Below are 17,004 nucleotides of genomic sequence, written 5' to 3'. Positions count from 1 at the left end.
TCCCCCGCTGTATTGCAGGAGCTTTGAAATTGCATTAGCCAGATATGTTTAGTGGGTTTGCTGCTGTAGGAGCGTTATCCTCAGTGATAGATGGGGCAGTAAAATGTTGATGGCTTTGCTGGATGGGGATCTGATCACGCTGTGTCTGCTTCTTGCTGTTATTCAGACCGGAGCTGCTGGCGGAGGGCATTAAGGAGATGGCTTTGGACAGCCCAGGAGCTAAAGGTAGGGCTTGAGACCTGTTAGTGATGGGGTAGGAGTGGGGGGAGAGCACGTCCCTGCAGCACGTCTTGTGCCACCTTGTTTTAGCCCTGTGCAAAGGCAGTCGTGGTGGTCCCATGGCCCTTTGGTACTGCTGATGCTAATGGCTCTCTGTCCCCTGCCCAGCTGCCAGCGACTGTGGTGATGCACTGCTGGATGATGCCGTGAAGAGACAGGGCTTCCAAGGTGGGCTCTGAAGGGAACAGCTGTGGAAATGGAGGAGCTGTGAGATTTCAGGGCTTGGTGGGTGGGAGAGGAGAGATGGGGAGAGACCCAAAGGGAAGATGGAGGGCGGGTGCACAGCTGTGGGCAGTCCCATGGGTCCACACAAGAGGCTCTGAATGAAGCTGTAATTAAACAGCTTATCTCACCATCTGACCTTGTGAGACACACAATGAAGTCTTCTAAGATTTGGACTTTGTCTGTTTTTTGGCTTCTTTATTAATATATAAACACCGCTCCCATCCGCAGTGCATCTCTCCAGTGGGGAGGGTCTGTTGGGGCAGCTCTGTGCAGGGAAAGGGGCAGCAATGGGGATCCCATGGTTTGGGATGGGTGAGCTCTGCCCCACTCTTCAGCCAGGGATGGAGGCCTTGAAAGGGTTTTGGCTTGTCAGGCTTTCGAGTGTGTTTTATTTTAACGCCAGTAATTATCACCACTGAATCTTTGATTTCATGCAGCTTTTATTCTTAGCAAACAGGCGGGGGGAAAAAAAAAACCCACATATTTCTGTTTAGATTATTTTTAAGGACTTTGAATGACCTACTCCAGAGATTAGCTAATTGCAAGATAAGGACTTTCCTATAATTAGAAAATCGTATTACTTAAAAGTCACAGAGTGCCTTTTAATTTAACAGCAGAAGTCCATAATTGTTTCTTTATTTTACAGAAAATTATGATGCCAGGCTTTCCAGAATAGACATTGCTAACACACTGCGGGAACAAGTCCAGGACCTGTTCAATAAGAAATATGGTGAGAAATCGGGGTGGGAGCTGCTTTCATTCCCCTCTGCCTCATCCTTGATTTTTTGCCCTTACCCCTCCCTGTCTCCCCACACCTCCTTCCCAGCTGCTTTCATTCAGCTTCCCCTCCCCATCTAGAGCTGCTGTTGTTGTGTTGGGTGCACCATGGTTGGATATTAGGAGCAATTGCTTCTCAGAAAGTGTGGAGGCATTGGCACAGACTGCCCAGACTTCCCTGGTGGTGTTCAGGAGCTGTGGAGATGTGGCACTGAGGGATGTGGTCAGTGGTGTGGTGGTGGAAGGCTGGCAGCTGGACTACATGATCTTACTGGTCCTTTGTAACCTCAATGATTGTATGGTGGGAAGGAGGTAGGGAATGTTGGGAAGAGAGTAAAGGGGTCCACAGCCAATGCTGTGGTACTGCTCTTCCCATCTGCCAGGGGGATGTTAGGGACAACTGCTGTTATCAAGCAAGGCAGGGAAATGTCATTATCTCATTTTCTAGACGGGGTTGAGGCTTGCCCTGGTTCCTAGGTGATTGCTCAACTAACTATTGCAATTATTGCAAGGAAATCATAGAATCATAGAATGCCTTGGGTTGGCAGGGGCCATAAAGATCATCTAGTTTCAGCTCCATGCCATAGGCTGGTTGCCACCCACCAGATCAGGGTGTCCAGGGCTCCATCCAACCTGGCTTTGAATGACTCCAAGAGTGGGGCACCCACAAATTTTCTGGGCAGCAGTGCCAGTGCTTTACCACTCTCAGAGTAAAGAATTTTTTCCTAACAACTGACCTAAATTTCCTCTCTTTTAACTTAAAGCCATTCCCCTTCAATCCTGTAGCCAGATGTGAGAGATGAAGTGTGGATGTGATATCCACAGTAATGCCCCCAGGAAAACAGCTGTGGGTTCTCCATCCTTCCCACCAGCTCCACCTCAGGACCCATTACCCCCATGCTTAAAGCTGAATGTGCTGCTCCTTGACCCAGCTAACCTGGCTCTACAGTGGGGTTTTGGAGGACTGGGATGGAGCCAGAACCACTGTCAAAATTACATCACTGCCATCCCACATGCTTACCTCTTGCTTCTCTTCCAGGTGAAGCCTTGGGGATTAAATACCCCGTACAAGTGCCATACAAGAGGATCAAGAGCAATCCGGGCTCAGTGATCATTGAAGGACTGCCCCCTGGCATCCCCTTCCGCAAGCCATGCACCTTTGGCTCACAGAACCTGGAGAGGATATTGGCTGTAGCTGATAAAATCAAGTTCACAGTGACGAGGTACGGCCCCGAGGGCTGCCTGCCACCCCACAGGGGAAAGGGGAAGGGGCTGACATGGGGTTACCTCTACCTAAATGCATCGCTTTGGTAAATACCACACAGACCTCCAGCCCCAGAGACAGCAATTCAGTTGGCAGCCAATGGTTTGGAGTGGGCTATAAAGCGTGGCATCCTTTGGCTCTCTCCTCCCATCCGCTGCCCAAGGAGGAGGTGAGGAGGTGCTCAGGGTGGTGCTGGCAGGGCTGCAGCTCCCAGAACAGCTCAGTGGGATGAAACAGTGCTGTGTGCATCTGCAGAGACATCCGTGCTGCTTCTCTTGGAGACCTGAGGTGGGAGAAGCTTGAGGAGCTTGGGGGAAAAACAGATTTTCCTACGCATCCATTACTTGCTGAGTGTTTTCCCGGGTGTATGCTCATGATTTTGCCTGCGAAATCTTCATTTTGCCTTCTTTGTTTTACAGGCCTTTCCAAGGACTCATCCCTAAGCCCGGTAAGAGACGGTGCCTTTCTGCCTAAGCAGAGCTTTGCCTTGCTGTTTGTTATTGGTCAGGGAGTTGCAAGATGTGAATGGCACACTAATTTTATCAGCTGATCTTGCTTGCCTGTGTTTCCTTTTTTGTTGTTTTTATTGTGGATGTTTATGTTTTGTTTGATGCATTTGATAACGTTCCCCTGACCGAGATAGCTGGGCTCAGCTTCACCCAGGTGCATGGCTGCTATTTCCTTGAAATGACAGCATTTTTAAAGAGCTGATCTAGGGCAGGAGTGTGCTTTCTGCACTTAACAAAGCGCATGGTCTTAAAAATAAATGTCTGTTGCAATCAGATGGCAAGTTCAGCAGTTAGGGAGTGCTGTGTGCTCACCTGTGAGCTTGCACCACTCCGGTGTCCCACCATGGATGCTCCTTTGCTCCCTGAAGAAAAGAGAGCTGCTGCTGGAAATGCATCCAGCAATCAGCCTTTGTTTCCAGTGTCTGTAATTACAGCCAAAGGAAGAGCACAGATGGGTGCAAAAAGTGTTGTCGTCTTTTATTGATGGCTTTCCATTTTCTTGGCCAGCCTCCATGGAGATGGCACAATTTAGGCAAGAGAAATCTGACAGAGGGGAAAACATTTATACGGCCTCATTGGAGCTGCAGGAAGGTGTTAGACTCCAGAGATGGCTCTGAAAACAGCAGTCTGTCTGACATGCAGTGCGCGCTCCCCATTCCCTGCCCAGCCATCTCCATGGGGAGGTGCCCCACCACCCCTTGGGTTTGGGTTAGGATTCCCATCTTTTGGTGCACAGCACGGAGGTCACACCTCACATCAGCCAGATCTTAAATGGGACAGAATTTGGCTTTCAGTGGAATCACGTGGATGGGAACGAGCTGAGGACGCACCCACTGCTCCATCCTCATCTTGTCTTCCTGCTCCCCTGCTATAATCTGGATAATTACATTAAGAGACACTGATCTGACACAAATCACACCATTAACAAAGGAGCATATCAGAAGGCAAATATTTCAGCCTGCCAGCTGGCTTGGAAACGCAGTGTGATAGATAGAGATGTAGAAAAATTGGATTTTATTTTCAATGCCCAGTATTTTTCTTCCTCCTTTCCTAGCTGAATGTGTGCTCCATGGGTTTGCCCATGGTAGCACAAAAACCAAGATCTGTGTGTTGTCTTACCTGAGGGGGCTCGGGAGGAGTTCACAATGTCTCTGCCCCCTAAAAGCCCCACTGACAGCAATTAACCTCTCTCCTGCTTCTCCATCACCGTCTGCCTCAGTGGAGGGTGGTAACACAGTTGTATATCTCCATGCATTAAAATTGATTGCTTTTCATCTGCCTTAACACAATGAATAGCCACAGATTAGACGAAATTCAAATGTAAGAGAGGCTGTCATGTTCCTTTCACCTCCATCTCTTGTAGTGGTGCCCTGCCACGTAGCACTGAGTCCAGCAGAAGTGCATGCTTGGCATTACAACAAAATCAATGGCAATCTCTTTTATTTCACAGAGGAGCATTAAAATGAAAGCAATGGTTACTCCCAAACAGAACGGCATTGCAAAGGCTTTGAAAAGCTGGAAAGCCCAGGAGATGACTTTATGAATTATAAGGGAGGTTGTGTTTTTGAGGATTGTCTTGCCAAAAGTTAAGTGAAAAATATATGTCTTAAGGGAGAAAGGAAACTTAAGATAAACTTTTCTTTTCTCGTGAATCACTTGGGTGAGATGGGGTTTGCCTTCAAGCTGCGTTGTGATATTTTGTTTGCTATATGGTGCAACTCCTGCATGGAAATACCCACAGGGCTGCAGGGTTTCTTGTTCTCTGTGGGGATCCCATTCTCTGAGTGCAGCAGATGAATGGATGGAAGTCCAGTCTGAGTGCTGGTGCTGTTTCCCTGCACATTATCTCTGTTTCTCTGTGAGGTGCTCTCTCTGGGTATGAGCTGCAGGGATCAGACTGGCTGCTGTGTGTGTGCAGAGAGCTCTGTGCTCAGCAGATGGGGCATTCATGAGAACGGGCCATTTTTTGGGTGCTCCCCATTGTCCCAAGGAGGTGAGCACTGCCCTGCAGCACAGCTTTCCAGCAGCTTTGGGAGGTTCAGCTGTGATCGCAGCCTGCTCTCCTTGTAGTGAGCATCACTGTTGGGATGGGGGCTGCAGTGCAAAGCAGTCAAGACCCAGCTGGGTTCCCCCTGGGGTTGTGTCCCATGAGCACCATGGGACATTCTCTATTCCAGTTTCCTTTCCCCCCACCACTGGTATCCAATTCACAAACACAGCATTAGAACAGAAGTGGAAGTGATGGGGTGAAGCTCCAGTGCTATAAACACTGCACTTATCCTTTCTTTTCTTCTTTCCTGAGGCACAGAGATACAAAACAGGCTTCATTTGAGCCTTTGGTTAAAAAAAAAAAAAAAGAATCAAGCATTCTGTATGTTAATTTTTATGTGCTTTGATTGAAAATGTACACCAGCTCCATCTGTCCTATTCCCCAAACTCCCTACCACCCTGATAGATTATTTCCCATACTCCAATTAATAAAGTAGGGCAGGCAGTGTTCTTTAATTAAAAAAGCCACACATCCAGGCATCCTTTTTCTTTCTTTTTTTTTTTTTTTTTTAATCATGAGAGCACCATCCTCTGCAGGACTTTGATGAGATGTGCCTCATGTTGGAAGCCCCTAATGACAAAAAAAGGAGAGCAAAGCCCTCGGTGCACAGTGTTGGCTCCATTGCTGCAGTCCCAGGGCTGCCCCTGTGCTTAACTCCTATCAGACCTACTGAGTGCTCCTTCCTTCTGCTCTGCCTTCCCTTCAGCCAGGGTGAATGATTGCTTGTTTACCTCTGAGCTGGTTAGTGATGTGAATCTGAAGGTGGAGCACCAAGCGGATGATGGTATAAATGGCTTTAAATGAAAAGAGGGGAAATTTGCATTAAGCGTTGGGAAGAAATTCTTTACTCAGAGGGCTCTGAGGCCATGGCACTGCTGCCCTGAGCTGTAGGTGCTCCATCTCTGCAGGTGCCCCATGCCATCGATGGGCCCAGGGCTGCCTGAGCTGGGGGGGCAGCCAGCCCATGGCAGGGGTGGGGCAGAGGGGGCCGTGAGGACCCTTCCAACCCAACCATTCTATATGGTTCTATGATAAATGACTCTGTAGCTTCCTAGCCTGTATCTAAACACCTCTGTGCTTCAGATTGCCTTGAACTTTGCCTTTCATTTCCTCGTTTTCTCTTCCATTAACTAACACAGCATCCCTGCGTTGAGAGGGCAGTGCTAACACCCAGCTAATCCCAGCCTTTGTGCTTTGTGCTTGCTTTGCTCTTGCTTTGCTCCCCATCAGCCTCATACCCTCCTTCAGTCACCCCAAACCTCTGTTTTTTGGGGCTATGCTGTGTCATGGCTGCACTCCAGCATGTTTCATGCTCTGTGCCCAAGGGCAGCGGTGTCACCCTGGGGGTTGGCTGAGCACATGTGTACTAGCAGGGCAAGGAAGTAAATTATCTTCCTTAATCAGCATGATTTAATAACAGCACCTCGAAATCTCCACCTGCTGGAAAAGTTTGGGTTTATTTTACTGATTTATTACCAATAGGTTTTAATAACAGTGGTGGCTGACATCACCTCCTATCTGTGCTCAGCTCCATCCCAGCACCCCGATCCCTGCCCCACGTTTTCCTTTCTCATGCTGGCGTGCCCTGCTTGCATCTCTTCCTCCTTGCACTATGTATTCACCAAAAAACATTGGCCAGAATTTTGCAACCTCGGCTTTCCCCAGCCTGCTAGAAATGTTCATGTCTGTGCCTATTCCAAGATGCTTCGTGTTGCTCTTATCTCTGCTCAGCCCACCAGGACGTGCTCCCCTGCTTGCCCAACCCTTCCCCTGGGCTTTCCCATTTGTGGGACTGTCAGCACATTCTGGCCCAGCCCCCCTGCTGGGGCTCTTCTCCAGGAAATCCATTTCTTTTTGATGTCGCTTGTTGTGTCGAAGTCAGCAGCGAGGCTCAGCCTCTCCTTAGGGAGCCCTTTTCTCCATTTCCCCCCATTGCTGCAGAACTAACCCAATTCCCCTTTGCTTTCCATCTGCTGCAACCTCCGATTTTCCCGTGCATCTCTCGGGCTCCCACGCTGTAACCTCAAGGGATGCTCAGATATTGAGCATGTCATAAATCAGTGCAGAGCACAGTCCAGTCACCCCGTGGCACTCAGCCTCCACCATCTTTGTGCCACGAGGCCTTGGGACCAGAGGAATTTTATAGGGAGAGCATCGCCCTGGGTTTTGCTTTTGTTTGTGAACAAGAAACCAAGCTGTAGCACTCATTGCTCTCTTTTTCTTTCTCTCTTTTTGTTTTCTTCTTTTAACTTGTGCTGTAGCCCCTAGACGGATAACGTCATTGGAAAAAGCGTACGCTGCTTTGAATGGTACGTAGCTCAGTTGATGCATCGTAGATGGTAGCAGACAAGAAATGCATTTTAATGTGCGAATGAAAACGTGTAAAACTCCCAAATTTCAGGTATTTTTTCCTCTGTTTCCCTGTGATGCCGAGAACTGAATGATGCAGTATGTGTTAACAGTATTCTGTTGTTGTTATTAATCCTCTCTGCACGTCTGGCCACGTGTCTGGATGCTTGGTGCCTGCTCCCACAAGTCCCACTTGGAAAACACGCATAGGTGGAGCTGCTTCTGATTGCATTTAAGCCCATGTCACTGTGGAACAGCCTGAAGTAATGTTAGTGTGTTAATCCAGAGGTACAGTGAGAAGAACCTGTGGGTGCCCCATCCCTGGAGGTGCCGCAGCTCATGGGTGGGCCTTGGGCAGCCTGATTTAGTGGGGGGCACCCAGCCCATGGCACAGGGGTTGGATCTGGGTGGGCTGTAAGCTCCCTTCCAACCCAAACTGTTCTATACTGTGGTTTCAGCTTGGATATTAGGAAACATTTCTTCTCAGAAAGAGCAGTGCTGCAGTGGCACAGCTGCACAGGGAGGTGGTGGGGTCACCATCTCTGGAGGTGTTCAAAAAACATGGAGATGTGGCACTGAGGGATGTGGGTAATGGTTTGGTGGGGGTGGGTCAGCAGTTGGTGATCTTACTGGTCTTTTCCAATCCGAATGGTTCTGTGGCTCTATGAAATGCCTCGGTGGCAGTAAATGCCTGAATGTCAGGGCAGGCTGAGGTCCCTCCTGCCCTGGGGTGATGGGATCACAGGGCCCTGGGAGCGGTGCCACGGCACAGAGCCTCCTCTCTGGCTTCTCTGTTACGCATGCTCAGTTCCAGCTTCGCCATGGCATTCACATATCCCTGGATGGGAATCGAGGAGCACTGCCCATTGCACAAGGCACCACAAGGCAGAACAAACCCTGGGATTCTCTTTGTGCCCTTTGGGTCTCTGGGGGGCATTAGTGGAAAGGAAAGAGCTTCTGCGTTTGTCAGTCTGGTAGGAAAATGAAACAAGTGAGAACACGTCGCTTTGATGCTTCTTTGTCTGCTACCATCTATATATCCATACGGGTGTCTGCATACATCCCAGAAACTGAGCATAAATGACAAGGAAGTCACAGAGGGAGCCTGCAGGGTTTGCCCCCCGCCAGCCCCTTGCAGCAGCTGCCTCATCTCTGGAAACCAGAGGTCCTTGGGGATGCTTCTTTTAGTTTCTTCTATTTTATTTATTTTTGCTCCATTCATTTCAAGCTCCTTCTGTTGCCGTTTCTGGGTTTGAAACACAACTTGGCCCGGATGTTCCTTCGTAGAAAGTTCTCCCCTTTTTTTCCTAGTTGTGGGAAAACACATTGGGAATAAGAAACCATTGTTTTCAGGCTCAGCAGCTCAAGATGAGGCTTTCCTGAGAGTGCAGAGTGTTAAGGATGGAGCTTCTGCCCCTCACCCAGCTCTCCAGCAGCACAGCAGTGATTTGTGCCACAAGGGCCACATCTCCACTCAGGGAGGCAGGGACACACGTTGTGTGTCCATAAAGCAAACTTTCAGGCTGTGTGATTGCTCACAATCAAATTAAATTGCCCCAGAGCATGGGTAGAAGATGCTCGGGTCTTTGCTAGCTGTGCCCTGGCTTGCAGTGCCCACCTGGGCCCTGGGCAGAGGTACCTGATTTTTGCATGGCAAACTCGGTTCTTGGTGGGAATGCCTCTGTGATTCCCATATTGAAGGAGGTTTGTATCCCAGGGCTGGGTGGGCTGTCCATGGCAGGATATGGAAGAATTTCATTTGGTCACTCCATGGTGTCTGTGGGTGGCAAAGCACCGAAACAGGCAGGAACCAAATGCATTCATTTTGTCCTGGAGCCCCTTGAGGCTGCTGTGTAGCTGTGAGAGGTCTGCTGGTACAGGCATGGTGTTTAAAACAGGAAAACAGAGAAGAAATCGTTTGGTATGATGAGGGTAATTAAAAAAGCTAGTAAAGCCAAGCTGATTATATGGAGTATTATAAAAAACAATACTGTACTTAGGAACCCGGCTATAAAAGCACTAGCATATTCCTTGATGTCACTTGGGGGAGCGTTTGTGGCACTCGGGGTCTGAGTCTCCATTGCTTTGCATATTTTGCAGTCATTTCCAGCACCGCAAAGTGGATGTAAAAAGCTCTCAACCATGTCAGCTTGCAGCAGATGCAGATCTGGCCGCGTTTTATAGCTCCTTTACACAGAAGGTGCAGGCAGAGAACAGTGGTGCCCGGACAGGGCAGCACCTCGAGCTCAGCATGGTGGCAGCAGGATGGTTTCTCTGTGGGTCAGAAAGAAATGGGGGATGTAATTGGCTGTCCTTTTTGCTTTGCAGATGAGGATGATGCCAACAGGCTGGGGGAGAAGGTGATTCTCCGAGAGCAAGTGAAAGAGCTTTTCAATGAAAAATACGGTGAGCCTCCCGCCTGCACGCTGAGCAGGGAGAGTTTGTTTTTGCTGACAGCAGCCGTAGTTAAAATTAATTAGGCTGAAGGGCTCTATTTATAGGCTGAGCACATGGCAGCCTGCCGCAGCACGGGATTCTTCCTGCTGCAGCCTGGCCCTGGGGACGTTCCTGCAGGTGGGACCGTGACCTTCCTGTTGGTATGGGGAGGGAGTTGTTCAGTGCCCTCTGCGGGCTCCCTGTGCTGCCAGCTGGGTGTTTGGGAAAAGGAATAGGAATATCAACTGGAACTGAGGAGAAAGAGGAGCTGGCGAGAGGATGCACAGCCCTGAGCAGTGTCACCAGCTCAGCCCATGGGCTGTCCCCTTGCTGCTCCTTGCTGTCACTTAGTGGTATTTCCCAAGTCCTGGTGGCTGCTCAGCGGCAGTTTGGTGGCATCTGTGGGTGGCCAGTAGCCAAAAGTAACTGAAAGAGAAGGGAAAAGAGCCAACTGATTGCAAAGAGGAGGTGAGAGAAGCTTTTAGGACCATGACCAGCACAAGAGGGAGGGATTCTTGCTATTCTGTACAGTGCAGGAATTAAAGGGGTACCAAGAGAAATGGACAGCAGGTTTAAGCTGCACAGAAGGAAGTACTTTTAGTGCTGCATGTGATTAAATGGTCATATTTCACTGATGCTAAAGAGATGAAAGAATTAAATTCCTGAAGCCATTCTATGATTCTGCAATCTCTTAAACGCAGCATGCTGGATGTGATCACCAGCCCAGTGAACTCCAAAACTGCTGATAGCTGGAGAAATGCAGGTTAGCAGCTGATGGGCAGGAAATAGGGCAGGCAGACATGAAGCAGCTCAGTGAGACATGGTTGCAACATGGCAGTGCAGCCCCACGGCTGCCCTGTGGTCATCACTGTAGCTGTAGCTTCTTCTGTAGCTCTCACTCCTCAGGGCGGTGTTGTCCCAAGCCCTGTGGGGTGAAGCCTCATCTCCTCTGCTCTGCCCTTACAGGAGAAGCTCTGGGCTTGAACCGACCCATCATGGTGCCCTATAAACTCATCAGGGACAGCCCTGATGCAGTGGAGGTCACTGGCCTGCCGGACGATATCCCTTTCCGAAACCCTAACACTTACGACATCCACCGGCTGGAGAAGATCCTGAAGGCACGGGAGAGCATCCGGATGGTGATTATCAACCAGCTCCAGTAAGTTCTTCCAGATCTGTGACCACTAATTAGGTATTGTCCCCGTTTCTCCTGCCATGAGTTGAGTATGTCCCCATAGAGCCACCAGCATGGGATCGTGCTGCTGCATACACATGGAGAGGCTGTGTGTGCCACAGGAGGTGCTCAGCCATTAATCCCCTTTCTTACACAGTTTGAGGTGACTGTGTTGGGAAGGGGCATATGGCATTGGCACCAGGGGCTGCAATGGGTCAGATCAGGGGATGGCCCAGAGACCCAGTGAATTGTTTGGGATTTCTTCCCTCCAAAGAGGGGGGGGAAGGTGTCCGCAGGCTCTGACCTCATGCTGTCTCTTACACAGGCCTTTTTCCGAAATCTGCACTGAGGCCAAACCAACAGGTAAGGGCTGGAATGTGTCGGTGACTTTCCTTGCAGTGTGGCAGAGAAAATAGATGGGCAAAACGGATGGGGGCCATGGGGAGGAGGCATTAGTCTCTCCTGCATCCCTCACCAAGGCCAGGGGAAGGATCCGACCTGGACAATGGAAAGTCAGACTCAGCATCTGCTCAGAAACAACCTGTCGACTTCGGTGACATGAGCTGGCAATAGACCTGTGCTCTTAGACTCAAATTTTCAGCGTGTTCTGGAGGATTTAACATCCCTTTCCCATTAGCAATTTATTCACCACGAGCAATTTATTCACTGGTTAAAGCCCTTAATTTCATCTGTCGTTTATCCATTGAGCTTCTAAGGAAACAAGGCTTCTGTGATCCCTCTGAATGTGTTTTTCTGTGTCCCATCCTCCCCAGTAAATTTCATTTAATCAAATGTGTCAGAATTAGCAGCTCTAGAGATAATTAGGATCCTTTTTATTTTATGAAAATAGGTGGCTAGGGAGAGGAGACAGACCTGGCAAACCTGCAGTTTGAGCTGATGTAGAATGAGACAGATAAGAAACTTTATATATGCATATATATATATATACATATAGGATATATCATATAGGATATCACATATACATGGGTATATCATATGTGTATATATATATATATACATATTCATAGATAATCATAGAATCATTAAGGTTGGAAAAGACCACTGAGATCACCACATCCAACCGTGCCCACTGACCACATCCCTCAGTGCCACATCTCCACAGCTCTTGAACACCTCCAGGGATGATGACCCCCTACCTCCCTGGGCACCACTTCCCTGGGCTGTTCTCCCTTTGGCCACGCTTGTGGGGCACAGCCACTTCATTTTTTCCCTCTCTCCCTGCAGAAAAAGACAGCAGTGTTCCCAAGCGGAAGAGGAAGAGGATCTCCGAAGGGAACTCAGTATCTTCCTCTTCCTCATCTTCCTCTTCCTCCTCTTCCAATATGGAGTCTACGTCGTCAACAAATCAGATCTCGCTTGTGGTAAAGCCTTCCATATATTAAGTGGTTTACTATCTGCCTTTCAGCTTCAGGACGCTGCTCTTTGCTCTCTAACCATCAGTGCTCCTTCTGCCAGGCACTATAAAGCTCAGTGGCATGGCCAGGCTTGGAGAAGGAAGGGATGCAGCTTTGAGGCTGCCCTTCCCTGCTGGGTTTGCTGGCTGTGTCAGTGGAGCAATGCTCCATGGGGCTCCATCCTGCCCAAATGGAGGTAATTGTGGCCCCATGTGCCTCTTGGTGGGACCCAGCATCCCCCTTCAGTCCTTATTTCAGGAGCATTGCTGAGCTCCAGCATACATCTAAACTATAAAAGTAGGAAATGAAATCAGTGGAGCTGCATTCAGCCTGTCCTCATCAGTTGTGCATGGTATCAAATGCTTCTTAGCAAAAAAAAAAAAAAAAAAAAAAGTGAGAGGAATACAGTCTTAAAAGGCTTTTTTTTATATCAGGTTTGCTGGTGGAGTTTTGCTTTTGGGTTGGTTCTTTTATCTTATTTGGAAAGTGGGAGCAACTGCTCATGTCTGAACATGTCTGAGATTTGATGTATGCATTTTTTGGTATCGTGTGCTAACGGAGACTTTTGCCTTCTTTTTCTCTCCCTCTCTTTCAGCAATGGCCCATGAACATGTACATGTTAGACTATGGTGGTCTAAATGTCCAGATCCCAGGACCTATTAACTATTAGACCTCAATACCGAATAAGAACCTCAAATGAAAGAATAAATAAATAAATGTAATTTATGTAAAAAGTGTATATTCCAATATGTATCAATGCCTTTTAGTTTTTCCAATGATTTTTACACTATATTCCTGCCATCAAGGCCTTTTTAAATAAAAATAAAAAGTGTTGCCTTGCTCTTAAAAGTACTTATTTTATTACATACATTATTGACAAATAGCATCTGTAGGAAGGAGAAGGTGCAGGAGGACACCTCTGTCAGACCTCCTTGTGCTTTGGCTGTCTTGAAGTCTTCGTGACCAAGAGGTTTGGCTCATTTTGGGGCTTCGTTTGCCACTGATGTCTTCAGATTGGAAGCAAAGGTAAAAACTCACTGGGAGCTGCAGGAGGAACGGTGTGCTGCCTTCTGAAATGGTGAAACTGTGGGCCTTTGGGCAGCCTGGTGCACTGGGGGTGTCCCTGCCTATGGAGTTTGTGAGCTTTAAGGTCCCTTCCAACCCAGACCATTCTGTGATTCTCTGATCTGTGATTTCCTGCAGATTTTAATCTGTGATTACCTGCATTTTGGTGCTTTAAGGGGGGAGGAAAGCTTGCATGATCCATTCAAATTGAGCTCTGGTGCTCAACCCATTCCATGGTGCTGGACCAAAAGCTGCAAGTGTTACAGAGAGATGGGGAGAGCTTCCTCTGTGCACCACGAGAACCAAATGAAGCAACCCCATAAATTGAGGGTTGTTATTTAAAATTTCCCCAACTTTACCTCCATTCCACCAGCAGATTTTGGCAGCAGAAGCTGGCGTTGCCGGTTGCTGCTTTCACCACTGCAGGTATTTAATGTGGGTTTTTGGGTGCTGAGAGCTGTGCTCGAGTGACACAATGGGAGCAAGTGCATGGCAATGTAAGGGGTTGGTGAGCAGAATGGTTTCCATGCCCACATTCCTGCTTGCAGCTGCCACCTTCAGGCAGAGGTGGCATTGGTCACAAGCATCAAAGTCACTCACAATGGCTTTTCTGAGTGTAACATGCTGCTCTGTTGGTTTTATGAGTCTTCTCTGGATGTGCACAAATCCGTCTTCGTGCTGGCAGAAGGTTCTGAGCACAGGCAGAGCTATTTCAAATGGCTGCAATTTTATTTCCTCATCCTCGACTTGCTGTGGAGTTGGATGCAAATGATGGCACAAGATAATAAAAGCCTAAACAAATGTAGCAGAAGGCACGAAGCTGGCAGCTGGAAGAAGGGCAAAGATCTGTACCCATGACCCCAATTAGATGTGCAGTTTGACATCTGATCAGTTGGCATCAAAATCTGAAGTCTTTCATGTTTCTGCCTGGTGCTGAAACCCCATGGCATCTCCAATTAGGAAACAAAGAAAAATGCTTTAGAGGTAAAAAAAAAAAATACACTTTCTGTCTTCTAAAATGTCTGAAAGGGGCTCGCTCACAGATCAAACCACCCTGAGGAGGTGTCTCCTGGGAGGGCACGTTCATTATATTTTGACTTCTCTTATTTTTTGCAGTGTAAAGGCCTGGTTCCGGAACACCGAGGGCGGCACTGAGGCTGGGTAATGAGCAAAGTTCCCAGCAATGGGCAGGCAGGGATCCCAGCACTGAGCCAAATCAGGGCACTGAGCTGCATTGGGGACTCATGACTCTGCTCAGTGAGCTGAGTGCGTTCATAAAGGCTAGAGAAGTGGGGAAAAAGGGAGGTGAGGGGGAGCCAGCAGGGCTGTTCCCACTCTTGGCTGCCTCATTTCCCCAAGCGGGTGCATGAGGGTCATTCTGGACCCAAATCCAGGTGCAGTAACCCCTGCTTTGGACATGGCTTAATTCAATATTTCAGACTCCCCGTGCCCCCAAGCTCTGCAACCAGCTGGCACCGGGGTGGGGTTTGGAGATGCTGTGCTCTTGTCACAGTTTTGGGGAGTGAAGAGCAGCAATTCCTACTGTAATTTCTGGGGGCAAATTACATGCTACCCTATTCCCCCAAACTCCAGATCTTGCTTTATTGCTGCTTTCCCTCAGCTGTAATTTTGCATCTTCCCTCCTCTTGGTCCTTTAGCACAGGGTATTTTTATACCCAGTTTTTGTGTGCAACGTGATTTTCTGCTGAATGGGATGCACTCTGTCACAATTAGAAGATGGAGATCTTAATACTTGAGCCATGTTTCTCATTTATTACTTTTCAAAGAGTTCGGTGGGGTTTTTTTGCTGTTGTTGTCTCTGTGTTTACAAATCCAATAACAATCCTCATTAAGAGTTGCAAAACATGAAGCCATTTTGATCCCAGGCAGATGGCAGCTAAATGAAGTTTAATTAAAGAATGAGTGCTTTGATTCAAATCATTTTTAAAAAATATAGTGCACGGAGATGCTGGAGAGCAGCATAAACAGCATCTGTGCTGCATTCAGAGCCCCGAATCCATTTGCAAGGAAACACTTTGGGAAAAAAAATATGCAGGGAAATGGTAAGTTTGTTGGCTGGGTTAGGGGTTAGCACTGCGTGTTTGGGGAAAGGGCTGGGATATGAGTCTCCTCCAGACTGAATACCCACAGCCTTGCTCCATAGGAGAGATGTTCCAGCCCTCTGAGCATCCTCGTGGCCCCCTCTGGACTAATGCTGGGCAGCTTCATGGCTTTGTCATTTTGCTATTGGCAAAATCGGATGGATGGATGCTCCCTCCTCAAGGATCAGGAGACACTTCAGCTAACTCCAAAGAGTGGTATGAAATGTTTGTGTTGGCTCATAGGAAGGCTGGAGAAGCTTGGAAGCAGGAACTGCTGAGCACTCTGAAGCTGGCAAAGCTTATCATGGGCAGAAACGTCCTGAAGGCAGCTGGGGTCTGGGTGAACACCAGGGGAAGGCGTCACATGTGCTTGCCTCCAGACACACAGCTCTGATGATGTGCAGATCCACTTGGCTGCCCTGTTCCTGGGGGTCTGGAAGAGCAGGGAGGAATGCAGGTAGTCTGTGTGGAGGAGGCAACGGTCCTTTGGTCGTGTCTCTTGGCTCTGGCTTGGTGCTGGTCTTACTGAACCCAATCTGATCCTGTTCTCTTGGGTCTTGTTGGATGAATACCAAGAGATCAGCCACTGGCAAGAGGCTGCTGTGCTGCAGCCCAGACTGGCATAGGGAAATCCTGAAGACCTGTAGTCCATTGGCTTGTGATGTCCTGCTCCAGAGCTTCTTCCAAAACAGGCTTTCCCTTTATATCCAACTCTGAATCAAACAGAAGAGGAGAATCAAAAAAACAGCTACACGTGGCACCACCACTGCTTTGCCATGGGGTGGCACAGGTTTCTGTCCTACAGATATCATGAGCTGGATGGTACTGATGTCAGTCTGTGGGAGCTGGCTGCAGGCTCTGTCTCCAGGCCAAAGGCACTGCAGAGCAAATGGGTGGGACCTGGAGCACCCTGGGATCAGCATCCCTGCTGAACGTCCTAGGGCACAGCAGCAAAGGATGGAGGAAAAGAACGCTTTTACCGTGCAAATAACTGTGCTTATCACATGCTTCATGTTCCAAGTGAAAACACAGGATATCCTTTCTTACTATCTAAAAAGAAATAAGAGAAAAAGCTCAGCGAAGAAAAACTGCAAAGGAATCGAGCCAACGGGAGCAAAGGAAAATAGGTGAACAGCACGAGATGAGGCATCTGCAGCTTTGCTATAGAGAAGCCTGGGCTGCAGCACATCCACGTGCTGTTCTGGTTCTCCAGTAGTGTTCTCAAGTACAAAGGGTTCTTCGCTGTTCCTGGCTTCAGAACTGAAATTAAAATAGCTCATAGTCTGGGAGAAGAAAAGACATCCCATCTAGTTACAGCTGGAGCACTGCTCAATGGGCAGCCCAGAGCCCTGGGCTCTA

General features: G+C 48.4%; 1 protein-coding gene across 7 annotated transcripts in view; it reads left to right on the top strand.

Annotated features, from left to right (window-relative positions):
* GTF2IRD1 (GTF2I repeat domain containing 1) overlaps positions 1-13,303 on the top strand; it is a 50,520-nt gene extending 37,217 nt beyond the window's left edge. For 5 of the 7 annotated variants that reach the window (XM_090122269.1, XM_090122267.1, XM_090122268.1 and 2 more), the window contains exons 18-28: positions 167-225; positions 388-447; positions 1,151-1,234; positions 2,321-2,504; positions 2,965-2,993; positions 7,366-7,413; positions 9,782-9,859; positions 10,856-11,048; positions 11,389-11,426; positions 12,309-12,445; positions 13,074-13,303. In XM_090122269.1, the coding sequence (XP_089978395.1) occupies positions 167-225; positions 388-447; positions 1,151-1,234; positions 2,321-2,504; positions 2,965-2,993; positions 7,366-7,413; positions 9,782-9,859; positions 10,856-11,048; positions 11,389-11,426; positions 12,309-12,445; positions 13,074-13,148 (985 nt within the window). In that variant the 3' untranslated portion in view covers positions 13,149-13,303. The remainder of the gene's footprint in view (positions 1-166; positions 226-387; positions 448-1,150; positions 1,235-2,320; positions 2,505-2,964; positions 2,994-7,365; positions 7,414-9,781; positions 9,860-10,855; positions 11,049-11,388; positions 11,427-12,308; positions 12,446-13,073) is intronic. The other 2 variants (XM_090122271.1, XM_090122266.1) reach the window with 2 other exon arrangements.
* Positions 13,304-17,004: the final 3,701 nt, after the last annotated feature.

This window comes from Phasianus colchicus, chromosome 21 (assembly GCF_987193195.1).
Source record: "Phasianus colchicus chromosome 21, bPhaCol1.hap1.1, whole genome shotgun sequence".
NCBI classification, from domain to species: Eukaryota; Metazoa; Chordata; class Aves; order Galliformes; family Phasianidae; genus Phasianus; species Phasianus colchicus.
Note: the sequence above shows the minus strand (reverse complement) of the source record. Positions and strands in the feature narration are given on the sequence as shown.